The following is an 18,357-nucleotide window of genomic DNA, read 5'->3' on the forward strand; positions in this document are numbered from 1 at the left end:
TGTCAGAGAGGGAGCTGGATCATTTGCAGCAGGTTTAGAGCTCTGCGGCATGGCTACTTACAGGTACTTCCTGTTATCTTCATACTACACTTATTCTGCAGAATCCTGTTTGGCTACCTACTTGATTATGTATTATCTTTAAAGTCTTGTTTCACGTTTGTTTATGCCTTGCATGATCTGGCATTCCCATTATCGTAAGGAGCTTTGTGATCCATATTTCCCAGACAGGACCATTACCGCCTCCACTCCAACACTTTTGGAGATTCCTAAGGCCCATCCAGCATTCGCTGGAATCCAGGCATTTAGCCATCAGACCCCTTATCTTTGAAACCTACTCCCACCAGCAGCATCAGAGATAAAAAGGACCATAAAATGTATCTTTTAAGTTAGTGTGTGAGTGATAATTACATTGCTAATTCATTTTTAGAATTGTTTTGGTATGAAACTCATGTTGACCCAGTTTACCCAAGTGGTCCTTTAAATATTTATACTGTGTTTTAGCCTTTGACAAGCTATCTTTTATAATTTTACTTTATATTTGTCATTAATTTTTATTTTTTTATATTTCTTTGTTTATTTTAGTATAACTTCTTACAATCATTATTTTGCTTTATAGACAAGCATTTGTAACTTAAAAATGTCACTATGTTTAGAAATTTGTCCAAGATCTAAAAACTGTCATCATTCAGAGCTAGTTAAAAATGAAACTAGTTAAAGGTTATGGAGTATTTAGCACTCCTGAGAACAAGGTAAGTTCTTACAAATGAGCTACTGTTTTCTTTGTGACTTCAAAGCACTGCAGTACCCCCTCTATCTGCAATTATGTTTTTCAAGGATTGCTAATGGGTCCTCAGGGAAATGTGAAAATAATAAATACTTGAATCATGAACAGTCATATACACCATGCTGAATGAATCATTGCTGTCAAGAAGTCTAAGAGACTGTTTTGTGAGACAGATATATAACAGAATGTCAAAAATGCACAGTTAGTATGACATAAGTAACAGATGCAGTAGTTAGTGACATTTTGGATGAAACCTAAGAAACATTATGTCCATAGGTAAGTAGTAAAAGCATTTTCTTTTCTCTAATGATATCCTAATGTATGATTTTAAGTGACATTTTGCAGTAATAAACATGTTACTGTCCCCTTCTTTTTAAATGGAGCTTTTTATTTCAACGGACAAAAAAGCTATAATGATTTTTTTCTGGGGATGAATAAAAGGATTTTGTTATTACGTATGTTTAGAACCAATTTGTAATTATTGAAGTGTTACTCAAAACACTTTGGTAAAATGCTGAATATTTAATATTCAATATCAAGTGATTTAATGCATTATGCAATGCATTGGTTTCTGTCTGCCTACTTGCTATATTAAATTGTTAAACTAACCCTTCACAATTAAGTTTTTGTGTTGAATTTTCCAGAAGATAAAAGCATGTCATGTTATTCCTCATGCAGTTAATATTGAAAGATGAAGAAGTTAATCATACATCTATGGATAACTTAATAATTAAAAAAAAATGCAGAACTTTGAAATTTCAAGGACGATTTTTAGAATTCACATCAATGTGTGCAAGTTATATTGTTGGAGATGTGTTAGTCATCACTGTGGGCTTAACTGTAAATTGTTTTATGCTATTTATAACATTAAGCTTAACAGGCATAATTTCATGATCAGTAGCACTGCAGTCATAGGGTATGTTGTTATTTTCAAAGAATCAACCAACCACAAAATGGTATTCAAGCATAATGCATCAGTACTTGATGTATGTGGCAGCATATAGCTTAAATATGTTAACACTTTCCATTATATATACTTACTCAGATTATTATTTTATATTTGTTTTACTTTGTTTTATAACTGAAACAAAGTAGCTCAAATAGGGCATTTAACACTATGTGCCTGATTATTACAGTATTTTCAATGACATCCTTGTACTCTAAAAGTGTTGTTCATTGACTAACGTTTGATGTACAGCCATTTGATTTAATATTTTTTCATTTGTTCAACATAGGCCCGGTCTAAATCAACAACTTTGTCAAGTCTAGGAATGCCCAGTTGGACTTTTTTCCTCCAGTCTAGCTTCATCTCAGCTATCTGTCTCAGTGCAAACATTGGGCTGGATGAGCTACATCCTGATCAGAATCCAAACTTCTCATATTTCATCTTACTTTTTACAACGCTGCATATTTGTTTATCAATCAGCCTCTCTAGAACTTTCATGCACCCAAGACTCAGTAGGTGATGCACCATGTTAGCAATGTCTAGTACGGGTCTACTTCATAACACTGAAATTTCATAACATTGAATTTCATAACATTGAGACCAAAACATCTAAATCCCAAAACACTGAAAACCCAAAACATTGAAAACTCAGAACATTAAAAGTGTGCTTCATAACATTGAAAACTACATTGCACAAGTAAATAAGATCCCCGCCACCTACAACAACACCTGCACCCCCACCTCCTCCCCGGAATTTAAATATACCAACTCAAGATCGGACTACAGTGAAAATGTTAATTTCCTAACTTGTAGAGTAAATGAATACTGAATTCTGCACTCATGTTCTATTCCATATTATATTGTTGCTGGTCACTGTCACTGTGTCATCCCCAAACACTATGCAAGTGAAGATGACTGTGCCCTGACCTGTACCTAACCTCTATGGGTAAGTCTGTCTGATGCACAGCATTGCCAGACCATGTATTGCTTTGCATAGCTTGGATGTGATAATGCATGCATTATTTTACTCTGTGTTGTTTTTCTCATCATGCGTAGGTGTGTAGCAGGAAATGTCTCTTCAAATGTACTGCAGTAGATTGTGCCCAAATCTGTCTTGCACATGGTGCCATAACTGCCTTTTCATCTCATGACTACAAAAAATGCTGTCCAACTGATGGCCCTACAACTATGCTGGGTCCTGCTGAAATGTTTCCCTGTTGCTGTAGCAGTTTACAAAGTGCTATATTATGCTGCATGGCACAGATCACAAAACTTATGCTGCAAATCTCCAATATGTATTATAGCATCCCTCCAAATATTACCAGTGAGTCTAAGCATTCCTTTAATTGCCTAGAAATCATGCACAAATGGCATTATGCATTTCTGAATGAAGAGTGTTGCACACATTCTCTGTCATAGCCTGGGGCTGATGATAGGGGTCATCATCCACACATCAAAAGTATCTCCAGCATCTTCTGCAACAGACAACAGGTTTGCTATTACCTGGGATCTGCTCCCTACTTACACGGTATACAAATGCACTGTCTAGTGTAACTCAACCACATATATGACCAAGCGGGAATCCACCCACATTAACAAGTGGTACAGTTCAGATGTGTGCTATACGTGTGAGTCATAGAGCTACCAGAATGGCACACAGACACATTATATACAATGCCCTGGGCATTACAGACCACTGGCAGTATACCTTTATACTATGTAAGCAGAGAGAGTGCATCAATATAATAGAGTGAAAGTGTTAGTGAATGGCATCTGAGTAAAGAAATATGCATGAGGTGTGGTACAGAACAAGGATGTCCCATGAGTGGCATATTGTCTGCACTAGTAATGAATGCGATAGTGAGTGAAATAGCTTATAAATGAAAGATGCTAGGTATGTAATACAAAATGAAGTGGTGATTCCAATATTCTTGACATACGCTGACGGTATAGTTTTAGATGCTAATTCATGTAAAACAGAATTTATCCCTTACCTTATTCAAATGAAACCATAATAATTGCATGGGAAATTATAAATTTACACCCCTCCCCCCAATCTGGCCCACATGTCCCTTATGGACAAACAGAGGCCATCAATAAGAAAAATATTATACTAACTAAACCTTAAACTCAGTGCTTTAGCACATCATGCATGTGTGTCCACCACTACTATTTCTTTATTCTTCTGTAATTATGCACATAATTCTCCCTCTCATCAAACAATCATACAAAAGAACAAAGTCACAGTGTCTAATTTGTGCCTTAAATCAGTCACAAATATAGTTACAAAAGTCCATGTACCTTCATGGCTATCAGTGAACAAGGATCCAGTCAGTGTTACTTGCATAGATGGATAAAGCCCTAAATACAGCCCATGAAACCCAAGTTCTATTAACACCTCAGGACCTTTATGATGCAGGCAGGTAGGATGGACAAACCCTTCATAGAGGAAGGGATTATGGCTTGCACTGCTGTTTTAAAGGCAAGACATCTGCCAGACAGTAGAAGGCCATCATGATGTTGAAACCAGATTCAACAAGAGATGAGAGTGGCTAACAAAGCCAGTAACAGTAGCCCTGGTCAGAGAAGGGGGTAAAGCGCACGTGTGAACAAAGGTCATAAATGGCCCTTGTGGTGATACAAGTGCTTATGTTACATCCAGGCTTTGGGCTAATTCAAAAGGAAAGTGCTCTCCCCTGGATAACGACTCTCTTTGGACTGTGCCATCTGGTGGATGGGAGATCTGATGGCCAGCAAACATGAGGCAAAAATAAAAGAAAAAAAGTTGAAAGGTTTTATATGTGAAAAGTTCTGTTTTGATCTCAAAATGTTCTTGAAGCTTTGTTTCAGCTGTGTCACATTGGTGGTCTTTAGTTAAATTAAACATTTTGGACACTTTAATCATATCATCACTAGCCAAACACAGCTTGAAATCATTACCCTTTTTATCACAGCTGAAGCAATAAAGGCTGGAATTCTGAATCTCACTGCTTAAAAGATTATGCCAAATGTCCTTCTTGCTGCGTTGGTATAAGTAGTATTGGTTAATCCATTACAACTCAAACAGAAAAAGAAGTAAATAACATTTTTAAGAGTCCAAAGGTATTTTTCATGTATATATTGAAATGTCTCAGGAAAGTTCATAGTGATTGACTGTAGTTGAAGCAAATTATGATGTTTGCGCACCTTTTCTTGAAATTTTTAAACATTATAATTATTTTCCATAATGTTACATTTATTCCATTATTTAAAGCAAGTGTTTATACTTGTAATGATCTGAAAAGTATTTTCACTACTTTTACTAACTACAAGTTTTTGTATGCTCTTTCACATTGAGTTGTATTAAACCATTATGATATTTCCATGAAATTGCAAATTTGGCAGCTCATTAACATACACATGGGTCACTTAATATGGATACATGGTTTCTCTGTGAAAATTTTAACTCTGAAGTCCGTCATTTATGACAATGGAACAGTTATGCTGTTTCATCGAATGAGCTTTGGCATGGCTAACATGATGAGAAGCTGGGGAATAATATAATCCCACCAGGATACCTTGCCTTATCAAGACATTTGGAGAGTTGAGTAAATGTGTGCTTTCATTCCCATAGAAGACAAGAAAAACACAGAGCAATGCTACCTAACTAATTTAAATACCAACAGCCCACCTTAATACTAATAACAGAATAAACACAATAAGAAACACAAGAAGTAGTTATAAATGGCGCTTAACAGTATTTGTTCTAGTACTACATCCATCTAATGACTGTACCATACCTTCCAAGTGTACATTCATCATAAGTGTAACACAGCAAATCAAACTCTTTCAAGATATTCAGTATTAAATCACATCACTCTTGTTTCTAACACTCTATTCTAATACCATGATAATCCTTCCACTTATTCTTCCATCTTTAGACACACCCACCTAGCTTATTATTCATCACTGGACTAAAAACTTGCACAAATTAGTTAAAGAGGATTTATTTTATCCTACTAATGTTCACCACTACACAATCACAAACTTAAGCTATGAATATCTTATGTAATGTAGCCTTTTTTCTTATAAAATTCCAACAAATATGAGTCTATGTGACCTCAAAATCACTTTTTTCAAAAGCCACATTATCCAAATGCCAATACTTCACCTATTTTCCTTCTTCTACTGTTTAAGCCATCAACAACTAAGTTTCACTCAAATCTTGGTCCTTACCACAGGAAGAACACATATGTGCATCTACTCGTCTATACTGAAGCTGTACCCTCCCCCACTTCCTCAGTCTACCACACACATAAGCTTCAGAAGTGTCCATAACAATTCACGCAACTTCAAATGTGCCTGCCCTGCTATACTCCAGATATCCTTGTGACCTCTGAAACATGGTTAAAGTCATATATAAAAGACTCTGGGATTGTTACCTAGGGCAAGAATGTCTTTGGAGTGGATAGAACTCACAAAGCAGTGTTGCATTTATCATGACAAACCTGCTCACCTGGTAGTTTTCAGTTTCCTATGTCTATGTCTCTAGACTACCTTTTCATCTGACTTAGAATCAGTCCACTTAAATGACCAACTTGTCTTATCCCCTTTCTTTATTCCTCAATGGATGTCAAGTGTCACCACGAAACACACCCTGTCAAGGATCACATGCAGCATCCACAGCAAACTTAAGCTTCTAGATAATGTTAGCCTGGACCGGCGGCTAGATTATAATGCTCCCACACAGCACCAGACATCACCACCATTTCATCTCAATCAACTCATTTATTTCTTAGATAGAAGGGACAAGATTTCTGGCAGACAAAGTATCCGAGACTAGATTTGTGTATCCAATCCAGACAGTTTCTCATCTATTTGCATATTATCCTACAAAATAAGTGACCACACCCTAGTGTTCATTTGTAGGAAAAAAAAGTATTTTTCATTTTCCTCTTGCCATTTAAAAGAATGCTGTAATGATGCACTACTGTGACCTAAACATATCCCTTGAAACACAGGATAATTAGTTGGTATTTCTCTGGTCACTAAAAGCAGATTAACTGCACATTTTATCATCTCCACTTGCTTTAATATTCTGATTTTAATGGACACTATAAGAATAAAAAAAAATGTCAAAATTCCCAGCTCAGGATTCCCCAAACTTCAAAAATTGAATTAAGTAATTTAATTCTAAACGGAAAGATGTTAAAAGGAACAGCTCCTCCAAAAGCAGTCTACTTATTGGTACCTCTGCAACAAGGTTACGCTACTAATTGACAGAGGTAGAAAAATACTACAACATCCAACAGCAGCATTATTAACAGAAAACAAAACAATTCTGGCAAACTATAAACTGTCTTTTTTCACAAGAAAATAATGTATCTCACATCCATACCAATCAGATAGCCCTTTAGACAACTGTATCACATGTCCATTTCGGCTACTCAACCCCTCACCTGTATCAGCACCTCCAATAATTTACTGCTAGTGTATGTTCGTCAAAAAATTGCCTAAGCCTCTCACTACTACCTACCCAACCACCTATAAAAAGCTAAAAAATTAGCACTTCTGCTTTAATTTCACACATCATCCATCTCATCTATCTCCAAAATCAAACATAGTCACCTATCTATTTTTTATGCTGGTGAATAGATCAGGAAAGGAAAGAAACCTGCTTTATGGAAGTCCTGTTTTACAGTTTTACCTCTCAGTTGAATACCTTCCAGTGACTCAGGCCAATATAGTCCTATTGAAATTATCCACCTTAACAACTGAAATGAATGCCTGTGACACAGCAGGCTAGGCCAGGGTATGGAGACCATGATCCTTACCTTCACTTGCCACCTTAGGCAACACCTTAATGAAAATAGTTACATGGAAACCATCCTTCTCAAACTGTCAAAAGCCCCTAATATGATCATTCACTACTTTATTTTCTTCCACCTGCCCAAACTGGGTCTAGGACTGTTCACTGAAAGCACATTTCACTGAAACACATTTGACTCTGCACAATTCACTGAAAGCTCAATTCACTGAAAACACAATTCACTGAAACACATTTCACTGAAAGTTATATATGGCCTTTTCCCCATTTTGTGCGACCCTGGAGTTAGTATATATAGTAAGGAGGGCACCACCACCCCACATTGGGGGTGTGGGGGGCGTATCCCCCATCTATTTTAAATATTTTGAACTATATACAGTGATACTTGCAATTCCAATAAATTACTCTTTTCTGAACTCAATATATATCCAAAATATGTAGGGGCCTATGCCTCTGACACCCCCTTACTATATATGTTAGTTCCAGGGTCGCACAATAGTGAGGAAAAGGCCATATATAACTTTCAGTGAAATGTGTTTCAGTGAATTGAGCTTTCAGTGATTTATGCACAGCCATTTGACTTTCAGTGAAATGTGCTTTCAGTGAATGGTCCTAGACCCCCCCAAACTATGCATGACTACTATCATCTTTTGTTTCAATATTTGTAAATAGCACAGCCTAGACCAGACATCCCACTGCTATCATCCAATACACACATAACATCATACTACATTACTCCTTGTAATCCACCCTGCAGTTCAAACTAGCCCTCCAAAATGCAATCAACTCCCTAAAAGATAGATAGCAGAATCAAGACTTGAAGTAATCTCTAACAAAATAAACTCACGCTTTTCATTCCAAGTCTAAGCCCTCAGCCATCAAACTATTGAAAACTACATATAACAAAGAAGGACCAAACATCACTAGAACTGGTCTTAGATTTTAAATTTGAATTAGTCACACTATACTGTAGGCACGTGATCACAGGGCTAGACCTACAATGCTCCTTTTGTCAAATCAATAACTTCCGCTCATAACCTAGATTTATCTTAACCACTGCTTTTCTTTTATTTATCTATTCTACTGTGCAGGTCTAATCACAAAATAATGCTCAACACTAACCAAGAACTCCAAAAAGTCTATTGTTCACCTGTAGTGACTCACCCAAAAAACACAATTTTAAGCTAACAAGATTAATAACTGCCTGGGACTTGAAAACAAACTGATTTTCTCTAGCCTAAATGCTGTCCATACTGCACTATGTTAAACTGAGAAATGTACACCAGTTAACCCCCATTACAATCATACAGCCCTCCGTACTCTCTTAGATCTTCCAACAAATTCCTAAATAAAGCCATATATGCAACAAGTTCCTAAATAAAGCCATATCTCCCAGCTTCCGCCATGAAGATTTTCATTTTTCCACAAATACATTTAAATCTTTTAAATGCTTGCATCTAGCTCTTTGGTGTAACACAAACCCCAACTCATATAAGGCTGCTCTAAGGAAACAGTTTAACATAGGCTGGAAATGTAACTGTGCGTTGTCCTGAACTCTTCTTACAATCTCCACTTCCACTGACTCAGGCCATTCCCTTGTTTTTCCATTACATGTACTTCTCTGTATTAGCATTTCTGGTTTTCCTTTTATGTATAAATTTACAGATAACTAAATCAATTCATGCAAATTACAGTGCTGATTGTACTCTATATGAAATTATTAAACTATTTCTGCATATTTAAACAAAAATCACCTGCTTAAATCTTAGAAAATTACTTGTTTTTATTTATTTATTCATTTATTAATTCATTCATTCGGTCAGTCATTTCTTTCTTTCTTTATTTGTTTATTTTGAGCTTTTCTCCATGGGCCTTCACTAAAAATAGATCCTTCCCAGTCAGTTTATCCTGGTTAATAAATAAATAAAAACAATGTTTACTAATTAAAACAACAAAAAGAGATGGCAGAGCAATATGCTCAATACTGTTCGTTCCAAATTAGTAGTTCATGTAGAAGGTGCACTTTTCGTATAACAACAATATATAACCCTCAAACGGCAGTCTTCACTTCACCAAAAGATATATTCCAAATAAGAATGAATTCAAACTAGTTTATTAACACATAGAACGGCAAGCGCTTTCACCATATAGGCTTCCTCAGGCCAAATATAATGAAATTTCAATGAAATGCTTAAATACTCTAAACTCTGGTGACATCACTTCCTCTCTTTCAATTAAAATCAATTAAAACGTATAATTTAAATAATTAAATATAAGAACTTAAATGTAAGACACTCATATAATTCTGTAATTTAACAATCCCAATAAATAAATACAATTAAATATCAGATCTGTATAACAATTATAAAACAGCAGCAACAACGAATGGCCTCAAAACATGGATGTTGGTAGACGAAAATGGCTAATTAACTACCTGTGTAAAATACTTCCAGTCATCTTCGAAATGTAAGCTTCTCCCCATACAAACACATATTAATTAACAGTAATGTGCTTGTGAACGTATATGGATACATTTTAATAAAGAGCACAACAATTCGCACATAATTATATTCATGTATTAAAAACGTTCTATATAGTAACTCTCTAAAATATATATAACATATACAAACACAAGAACATGATAATTATAGATGCAGTGAAGTGGCAAACATGTTGCTCAAATTTGTCTGACCTATCTCCTGATCGGTCTACCTTTCAAAATGGGTCTAAGAGGTACTTTATCATTGAGTCCGGGGTCTCGATCTGCCCTTAACCTAATTATCCATCTACTCTCATTTTGTTCCGTCTTATTCCTAACATCCCCCCTTCTAATATTGGTGTAATTACTTTGAATAACTTGAAATCTAAACCTATGATCAGGTGATGTCTCAGTAACATGTTTAGAAAAATGTTTACTAATTAACTAACTAACAATATTATCTGCAGAACACCTTTCTGGTGTAATTTTTAAATTTCTCTAGCTACGGCTGCTGCAGGTGCCTGACTGGGAGTGCGCTCCTTCTCTTTTGCCCTGTACTTTTCCCTTGGGAACGCGCCTGGGTGAATACAAACACAGCAAGGTCACCTACTCTATCCATACTTTTGTATAGGAACTACCTGCTCTGCTGCCCTAATTCCACCTTGGAAACTGGAACAGAGTCCCCCAGTGGAAATTAGAAACTTTTGCCCTATACTTTTCCCTTGGGAACGCGCCTGGGTGAATACAAACACAGCAAGGTCACCTACTCTATCCATACTTTTGTATAGGAACTACCTGCTCTGCTGCCCTAATCCCACCTTGGAAACTGGAACAGAGTCCCCCAGTGGAAATTAGAAACTTTTGCCCTGTACTTTTCCCTTGGGAACGCGCCTGGGTGAATACAAACACAGCAAGGTCACCTACTCTATCCATACTTTTGTATAGGAACTACCTGCTCTGCTGCCCTAATCCCACCTTGGAAACTGGAACAGAGTCCCCCAGTGGAAATTAGAAACTTTTGCCCTGTACTTTTCCCTTGGGAACGCCTGGGTGAATACAAACACAGCAAGGTCACCTACTCTATCCATACTTTTGTATAGGATCTACCTGCTCTGCTGCCCTAATCCCACCTTGGAAACTGGAACAGAGTCCCCCAGTGGAAATTAGAAACTTTTGCCCTGTACTTTTCCCTTGGGAATGCGCCTGGGTGAATACAAACACAGCAAGGTCACCTACTCTATCCATACTTTTGTATAGGAACTACCTGCTCTGCTGCCCTAATCCCACCTTGGAAACTGGAACAGAGTCCCCCAGTGGAAATTAGAAAGTATGTGTATTTGTTAATACTTGGGCCTCTACAACTGTTAACAAAATTAGGTTTTGTAAGCTATCTCCCTGCCAGGTCAAACAGCAGCCTACCCTTCTTATTTCTCACTCTCCTGACTCTCTCCCATCTTATCTGAGTTCTCCAGCTCTTCCCTACTTATCCTATCCAGTCCCAAGTCCTGCCAAGTGGGCCAGTGCACTTCTACATACGACCACTAGAGGGCGTCCTCCCCTCATTATCATTACTTTTCCATTCATTTCTTGCTTTTCTCTACAATTACTTTGCTCAATTAATTATAGAAAACCTTCTTACCCTGCTTGGGCTTACCTTCCTGTATAATCCTTATTCATGCACCACTGACTGATTGGCTCTCGATCCTCTCCTGGTGTCTTCCCCGCTCCGTTCGCCCTGCAGGCTCACTCCACTCCCCTACCCTGCCCCCAATTCCCACCGCCCCAGTACCTCTAGCTATATCCCTCTTAACACCACACCCACTTCCTCCATACACCACACCCACTTCCCCCCTACACCAATCACTCACAACTCCTAGACACACCCCAATCAGCCTACTACCCAAGTATAGCCACACCTATTACTGATCTATCACACTACACATCAATCATATACTTACACCCACTTATCAAGCTCTCCCTCTACCACCACTCCTATTTACCTTTTATAACACATTTCTTCTCCCTACTGTCCAAAAACTTAAGAAATATATAAGATAACTGCAACACTTAAATACCAAGAAACCTTCAACATGCATTTAAACACCCCATCTACCATTATTTTACTATTACTATCTCTTAAATTATCATATCTCTATTACCTCACCCAACCTCCTTCACCTGACCATTCACAACTTTTTCATACAACCTACCACTTGAACTCCCCTCACTCACCTTTACACACTCCTATCTCTCCCCAGCTATACCCAATAACACAACTTTTAACCTTCTCATTCAAGATTTTCTTCTCACAGAATAACCCTATCCCGATAGTAACCAAACACCCCTTGATTATCATAACAGATCCAGATTATTATTCCACTCTACTCAATTACCTTCCTAACCCAATCTCTCATCTTATTAACTGCCTTCTATCTGGTGACATTCATCCAAATCCTGGCCCCTCCACCTCTCCTTCCTCACACAAGCCTATATTATTTACTTCTCTAAACCCACAAAGTATTGTCAATAAAGTCCCTACCCTCCATGCATGGCTCACCTATAATAAACCTGACATACTTGCTATCTCAGAAACATGGTTAAAACCCTCTATAAAAGATTCTGAAATAACTCCACCCAGCTATTCTATCATTAGAAAAGACAGGACCCAGAAAAAGGCGGTGGAGTTGCTCTCCTTTATTCATCTTCCTGCTAGTTACCCCTACAACAAACCTACTCCTAAGTTCAACAATGCTGAAATACTCCTCAGCCTCCTACAGATTAATAAGCACAAATACATTTGTCTAGCATCTCTCTACATTCCCCCAGGTGACAACATTTCCACACTTGAAAACATCCTCTCCTGGCTCTCAAACAATATCAGTAATGAAACCATAATCTTAGGAGATGTAAACATCGACTGGACCTCCATCCAGTCTTCAACTAACCCTCTTAATATCAACCTATATAATTTCTCTCAACTAATCAATACTATAACACACCCATCAAAAAACCCCTCCTTTGGCACCATCCTTGACTGGATTCTAGTGTCACATCCCCACTATTTCTCAGACAGTGGTACTCTTCCTGACCCCCTTGGTGATCACTTGCCTACTTTCACCCGCCGACTCCCCTGTACCTCTTATCGTACCCATAACTTCATCACTACCCGCAATGACAAAAACTTTAACCCATCAACCTTCATATATTCTCTGAAAGCAATCAACTGGAATAACCTAAAGACACTACCCCTAGAAGATGCAGTTACTCATTTTAACTCTACCTTCTTAGAAATACTCAATTCTCAAGCCCTCTAAGAACAAAAGAATAAAATGAATTCAGCCCCCTGGCTAACCAAGACCACCCTATCAAGTATGCACCTTAGAAACAAAGCTTGGGGACTCTATCTTAGAAATAAAACCCCAGAACAACATAATGCATACAAAACCCTCCGTAACAAAGTAAAAAAGCTGATAATCTCTGATAGACAGAAATATTTCTTCACACTCCAAAACAACAACAAAACTAACCCTCAAAGATTCTGGAAGGGGATCTCTATCCTCCTTAACCCCAGTAAGCCACACACCCCAAACCCAGACCCAAGTAGCCCAGACTTAGATCTAGCTACACAGTTCAACTCCTTTTTCATTGACTCTATCAGCAAACTCACATCCTCTTTCACATGCCCCACCTCTACACCTAAATCATCCCCACCCTCTCCCACAAATAACCCTCCCCTTATTTCCTCTGTCTCCTCATTCTCTTCATCTCACTGTCCATCTTCCACCTCATCCACTATTCAAACCCCTGTTCACCCATATCTTCCTCAAATCCTCTCTCTCCCCACTCTTCTCCATTCTCATTTAAACCTATACCCACTTCCACCATAAAAAAACTTCTTCAGAAACTGAAGCCATGCACCAACGCTCCGGATAATATGCCCTCTTACTTCCTAAGTATAGCCGCAGAAGCAATTGCCTATCCCATTAGCATTCTAATTAACCGCTCCATCCATGAATGCACGGTGCCCCAATTGTGGAAGCAAGCTTTCATCATCCCCCTCCATAAAGGAGGTAACAATTGTAACATCAACAACTTCCGCCCTATTGCTATCTTGTCCCCTATATCTAAAATTCTAGAAAAGTGCATCCAGCTTCAACTCCTTCCACATCTGTTAGAAAATAACCTTTTAACCCCTACACAACATGGATTCAGGCCTCATCATAGTACCATGACAGCCCTCCTGTCCTTTCTTGAGACTGTAAACAGAGCTCGCGATCACAGCCACATTGTCTCTACCCTATTACTTGACCTCTCCAAGGCCTTCGACACTATCTCACATAGCCTACTCTTATCCAAACTGTCACAACTTAACCTCTCTCCCTCCTCCATAGATTGGTTTTCCAGCTATTTATCTAACAGACACCAAGCTGTAATTTGGAAGAAGGCCACTTCCTCGTTCCTTAGTACCCCCACTGGAGTTCCCCAAGGATCTATTCTTGGTCCCCTCCTCTTTAATATATTCATCAATGATTTCCACAAATCTATTCCATTTGCTAATATCATCCAATACGCAGATGATTCTACCATTATCTGCTCTGCCACCTCTTCCTCTTCACTCCAAAAACTCACACAAGAAGCTTTCTCAATTACTGAAGATTGGATGAAAACAAATCACTTAGCACTCAATGCCTCCAAAACAAAACTAATGGTATTTACCCCCTCCAAATCTACTTCCTTCGACATAAACTCATTCTCTATTACCAGCCAAGACAACTCACCCTTGGAACTGGTATTTGAAGCTAAGCTACTAGGTGTTCTAATCGACAACCGGCTTAATTTCAACTCTCATCTTCAACTTAATATTAAAAAAACTCATCAAAAACTAGGTATGCTTTACCATCAGAATCAGTATCTTACTAGCTCCTCCAAAATCACTCTCGCTTCCTCCTTTCTTATCCCCTCTCTTCTCTATGGGGCTCCATTATTGTCTAACATTCAGATATCACTAAAAAACCAACTCTCCTCCTGCTATAACAAAATTGCCAAATTCGCAAATAGCCATAGATCCTCCACCCACCACTGTCTCTCTCTCCGAAAACTAAATTGGCTCGAACTATCTAATCATCTCATCTATATACAGCTGACCTTAGCTCATAAGCTCATTCTCAACCCCTCTCTTTGTCCCTCCCTATCTTCTGCCTTTAAAATGCACCTACCAAACAGAGTCTTAAGGTCCAACAATCAAAACCTACTGGAAATTCATAAACCATCTTATCCCCCAGGTAAACACTTACTATCCTGTAACCTTTCCCGTCTCTGGAACTCACTCCCACCATCCATTCGTACCACCTCTAACCAATACATGTTCAAAAAACAGCTTCACTCACATCTAATTTCCCAATGGGATTGCTCTTGCTCCCACCCCTCATAAATACATCACATCCTTCCACCAATATGCTTACGGGACCAACTTTTATCTAACAAAGCTTGTGTTCCCTCTGTTTCCACCCTTTAAGGTACCTTTACGTTCCTTCTGCAAAACTCCTTTACTTCACATTAATCCTCTTTGTTTGTATTGTTCTGAATGTTTATGAACTGTGAATTTAAATGTTTTATCTACCACTTTTCTATAAATATTAGCAATCTTGTATGAACCTAATTCTGTGTGTGTTGGAGCTTTTCTCCCTATGACTATTATCTACCATTTTGTATAATTTTTTAGCAATCTTTTGTATGTACCCAATTTTCTGTACTGGAGCTTTTCTCCCCAGGACTCCATTGAAAACGGGTTCTTTTTGGCCCAATGGACTATCCTGGTAAATCAACTGCAAATAAATAAATAAATAAATAAATAAATAAATAAATAATTACATGCGCCCTGTTCTTTTTTGATTGACCTCAGCACCCTGTCCTATCTCCATGGTAATGCCAGATAAGTCACATTTGCTCATACTATAAACAAGATTCGTAAGCATGACCTTCTCCCCAGTCTCACAACTGCGTGTAAACTGGATAGCTGACAGAGATGTAAACCAACTTTTTTTCCAATATGTACCAATAGGTAAAGACATAACTAATATAACTTTGCCTCTCAATCTCCATCCATTTTTGACCAGTTCCTTCTAGTGTGCACATCACTGTCACTTGGAAGTAGTTAATGATCAGCCAACTTTGAGATATGTTATAAGATATTTTAAGAGAGTTTTGGGTCATAAATCATGTAAGAAATGTTCACCGCAGATTATTTTGGCTCTTTCTAAGCCGGCTAGTACACTGTATTCTAAAACAGACTCTGAACTCTATCCTATGAGCTTTATTCAATGATTAGTCACTTCTAGATTACTTGAGACATATTTGAAATGTTTGAATATTTTATGAATTGTGAATGAGTCTGTTTTTTTAAACAAAAATGTTAACAGCATATCCCCACTGGACGTACAGGACCTAATTGTATGGGCCCTGGCAAGTCAAAAAATAAAATGCAATTAAAAACAAAAATAGCAAACCCTAAAGCTTGCCTTCAAATCCTTCAAGTATTTTTGTATGGGGCATTACTTCTCGCACCCCTGTCATAGGGGCCTGATGCCCTCATACCTTGCTACCTATATATTTACTAACTCTGAAACTGATGTAGTTTGGAGAAGGAGAAACATTTTGAGGCACCATAACCAGAGATTTAGTGTGAATATCCTCCATTAATTTGCATCTTTAATTCTGCTGCTGTGAGGTTTACAGATATGTTCAGGGGAGTCTTAGCAGGCACTTCTTAAGGGTACGTTGTATCGTGCATGTTTTTGATCTGTAATATGTACATAATGTCTATAAAATGGGTATCTATATAATTATAATAAAAAATAAATAAGAAAATTAAATGTACTACTTTAAAATTACACTAATTTCATAATCACATTTTTACTTAATGAAAACTAAATTTGTGATCAGTGTTGGATTAATCTGTGGCTTGAAATTAATTCTTCAGGTAGTAGTGGCAGCGTGGAAGAAACCACTTTACAAGCAGCCTATGAAAGGCAGAACGTGACAGTTCCCCATGTGTCATATTTCATCATTGTGGGATTTTCAGGATTGGAGGACTGGCCCTCAAGGAGCATACTCTTCTCTGTTTTCCTTGTAATTTACATTGTGACGGTTGTGGAAAATGTTACATTTGTATTAGTTATCAAACTAGACTGCAGACTGCATTCTCCAATGTATATTTTTATTTGTAATCTAGCAATTTTAGACATCCTAAACCCTTCTGCAACTGTTCCTGAAATGCTGTACTACACAATTTCTAATGACAAATCAATTTATTTTGCACCATGCTTTTTCCAAATGGCATTTTATCTAGCTGTTAACATAACAGAAGGCTTCACAATTGTAGTCATGGCTTATGACCGTTACCAAGCAATATGTAATCCTCTCTTCTATCCCAGCAAAATGACAAATATTTTTGCTATTAAACTGGCTATTTTATCATGGATGCCTGGGACAGTTGTTGGGTTTCTTTATATTTACCTTGTTCACACAGTGTTTTTCTGTGGTCCAAATAAAATTATGAATTACTTTTGTGATTACACTATGATCATGGAATTAGCCTGTTCTGATGTTACTTTGCAGGTTAAAGTATCCTTGCTTCAGAGTTTGTTATTTTTATCTGCTTTGATCTGCTGTATAACATTTTCTTATGTAAAGATACTTATATCAGTATTCAAGGTTGCTTCTTCAGAAGGTCGCTGGAAGGCATTTTCGACCTGTGCCAGCCACCTCTTAGTTATTGCTGTACACATGTTGGTATTGGCTTTTGTACTTATTGCATACAGAATTCCAGGGTTTTCCTCAGATGTTCTCACATTAGCATCTGTGCTACAAAATGTCATTCCCTCATTAGTTAACCCTATTATTTACTGCCTAAAAACAACAGAAATCAGAACCAGTTTCATCAAAATACTTAAAAGAAATATGGGTACAAATAAATAACTTTAAGAATCGCTCAGCAATGATATTGAATTGAAAGCTCAGTGGAGGTTATTATCTTTTAAATATTCAGAATGATAAACGTATCTTAGGTTTATGCAAATTGTTTACACGCACATACATACTTTGCATATCTTATTGTCAATAAAGGAAATCATGCTCAACTATGAAGAGAACCTGAACATGTTTGAAACGATTGCAGAAATGTCTGTAGTTTCTTCTTACTAGCCTAGATCCTCTCTGTAGCTCTGTGTAGAAGTTCAATACATATGAACACAATTCAATGTATATATTTCACATTTTTAAACAAAACATTCATTCTGACTTCATTCAAAGGGCATTTGCTCTAAAAAAGTTCCTAAGGCCAT

General features: G+C 37.5%; 1 protein-coding gene across 1 annotated transcript; it reads left to right on the forward strand.

The window, feature by feature from the left end:
* Positions 1 to 701: 701 nt before the first annotated feature.
* Positions 702 to 17,992, forward strand: LOC122810783 (olfactory receptor 10J4-like). Its single transcript, XM_044082342.1, has 2 exons — positions 702 to 749; positions 16,958 to 17,992. The coding sequence occupies exons 1-2, from the start codon at positions 702 to 704 to the stop codon at positions 17,990 to 17,992; spliced, it is 1,083 nt and encodes a 360-aa protein (XP_043938277.1).
* Positions 17,993 to 18,357: the final 365 nt, after the last annotated feature.

This window comes from Protopterus annectens, chromosome 9.part0, assembly GCF_019279795.1.
Source record: "Protopterus annectens isolate FY-2018-M chromosome 9.part0, PAN1.0, whole genome shotgun sequence".
In the NCBI taxonomy this organism is placed as follows: Eukaryota; Metazoa; Chordata; order Ceratodontiformes; family Protopteridae; genus Protopterus; species Protopterus annectens.

Bases quoted from the DNA above. Each gene is read 5' to 3' on its own strand.
- LOC122810783 (XM_044082342.1), top strand. From the start codon at position 702: ATGAAACTAGTTAAAGGTTATGGAGTATTTAGCACTCCTGAGAACAAG. The intron at 750-16,957 runs GTAAGTTCTTAC...ATTTGTGATCAG, and splicing joins TTAGCACTCCTGAGAACAAG to TGTTGGATTAATCTGTGGCT.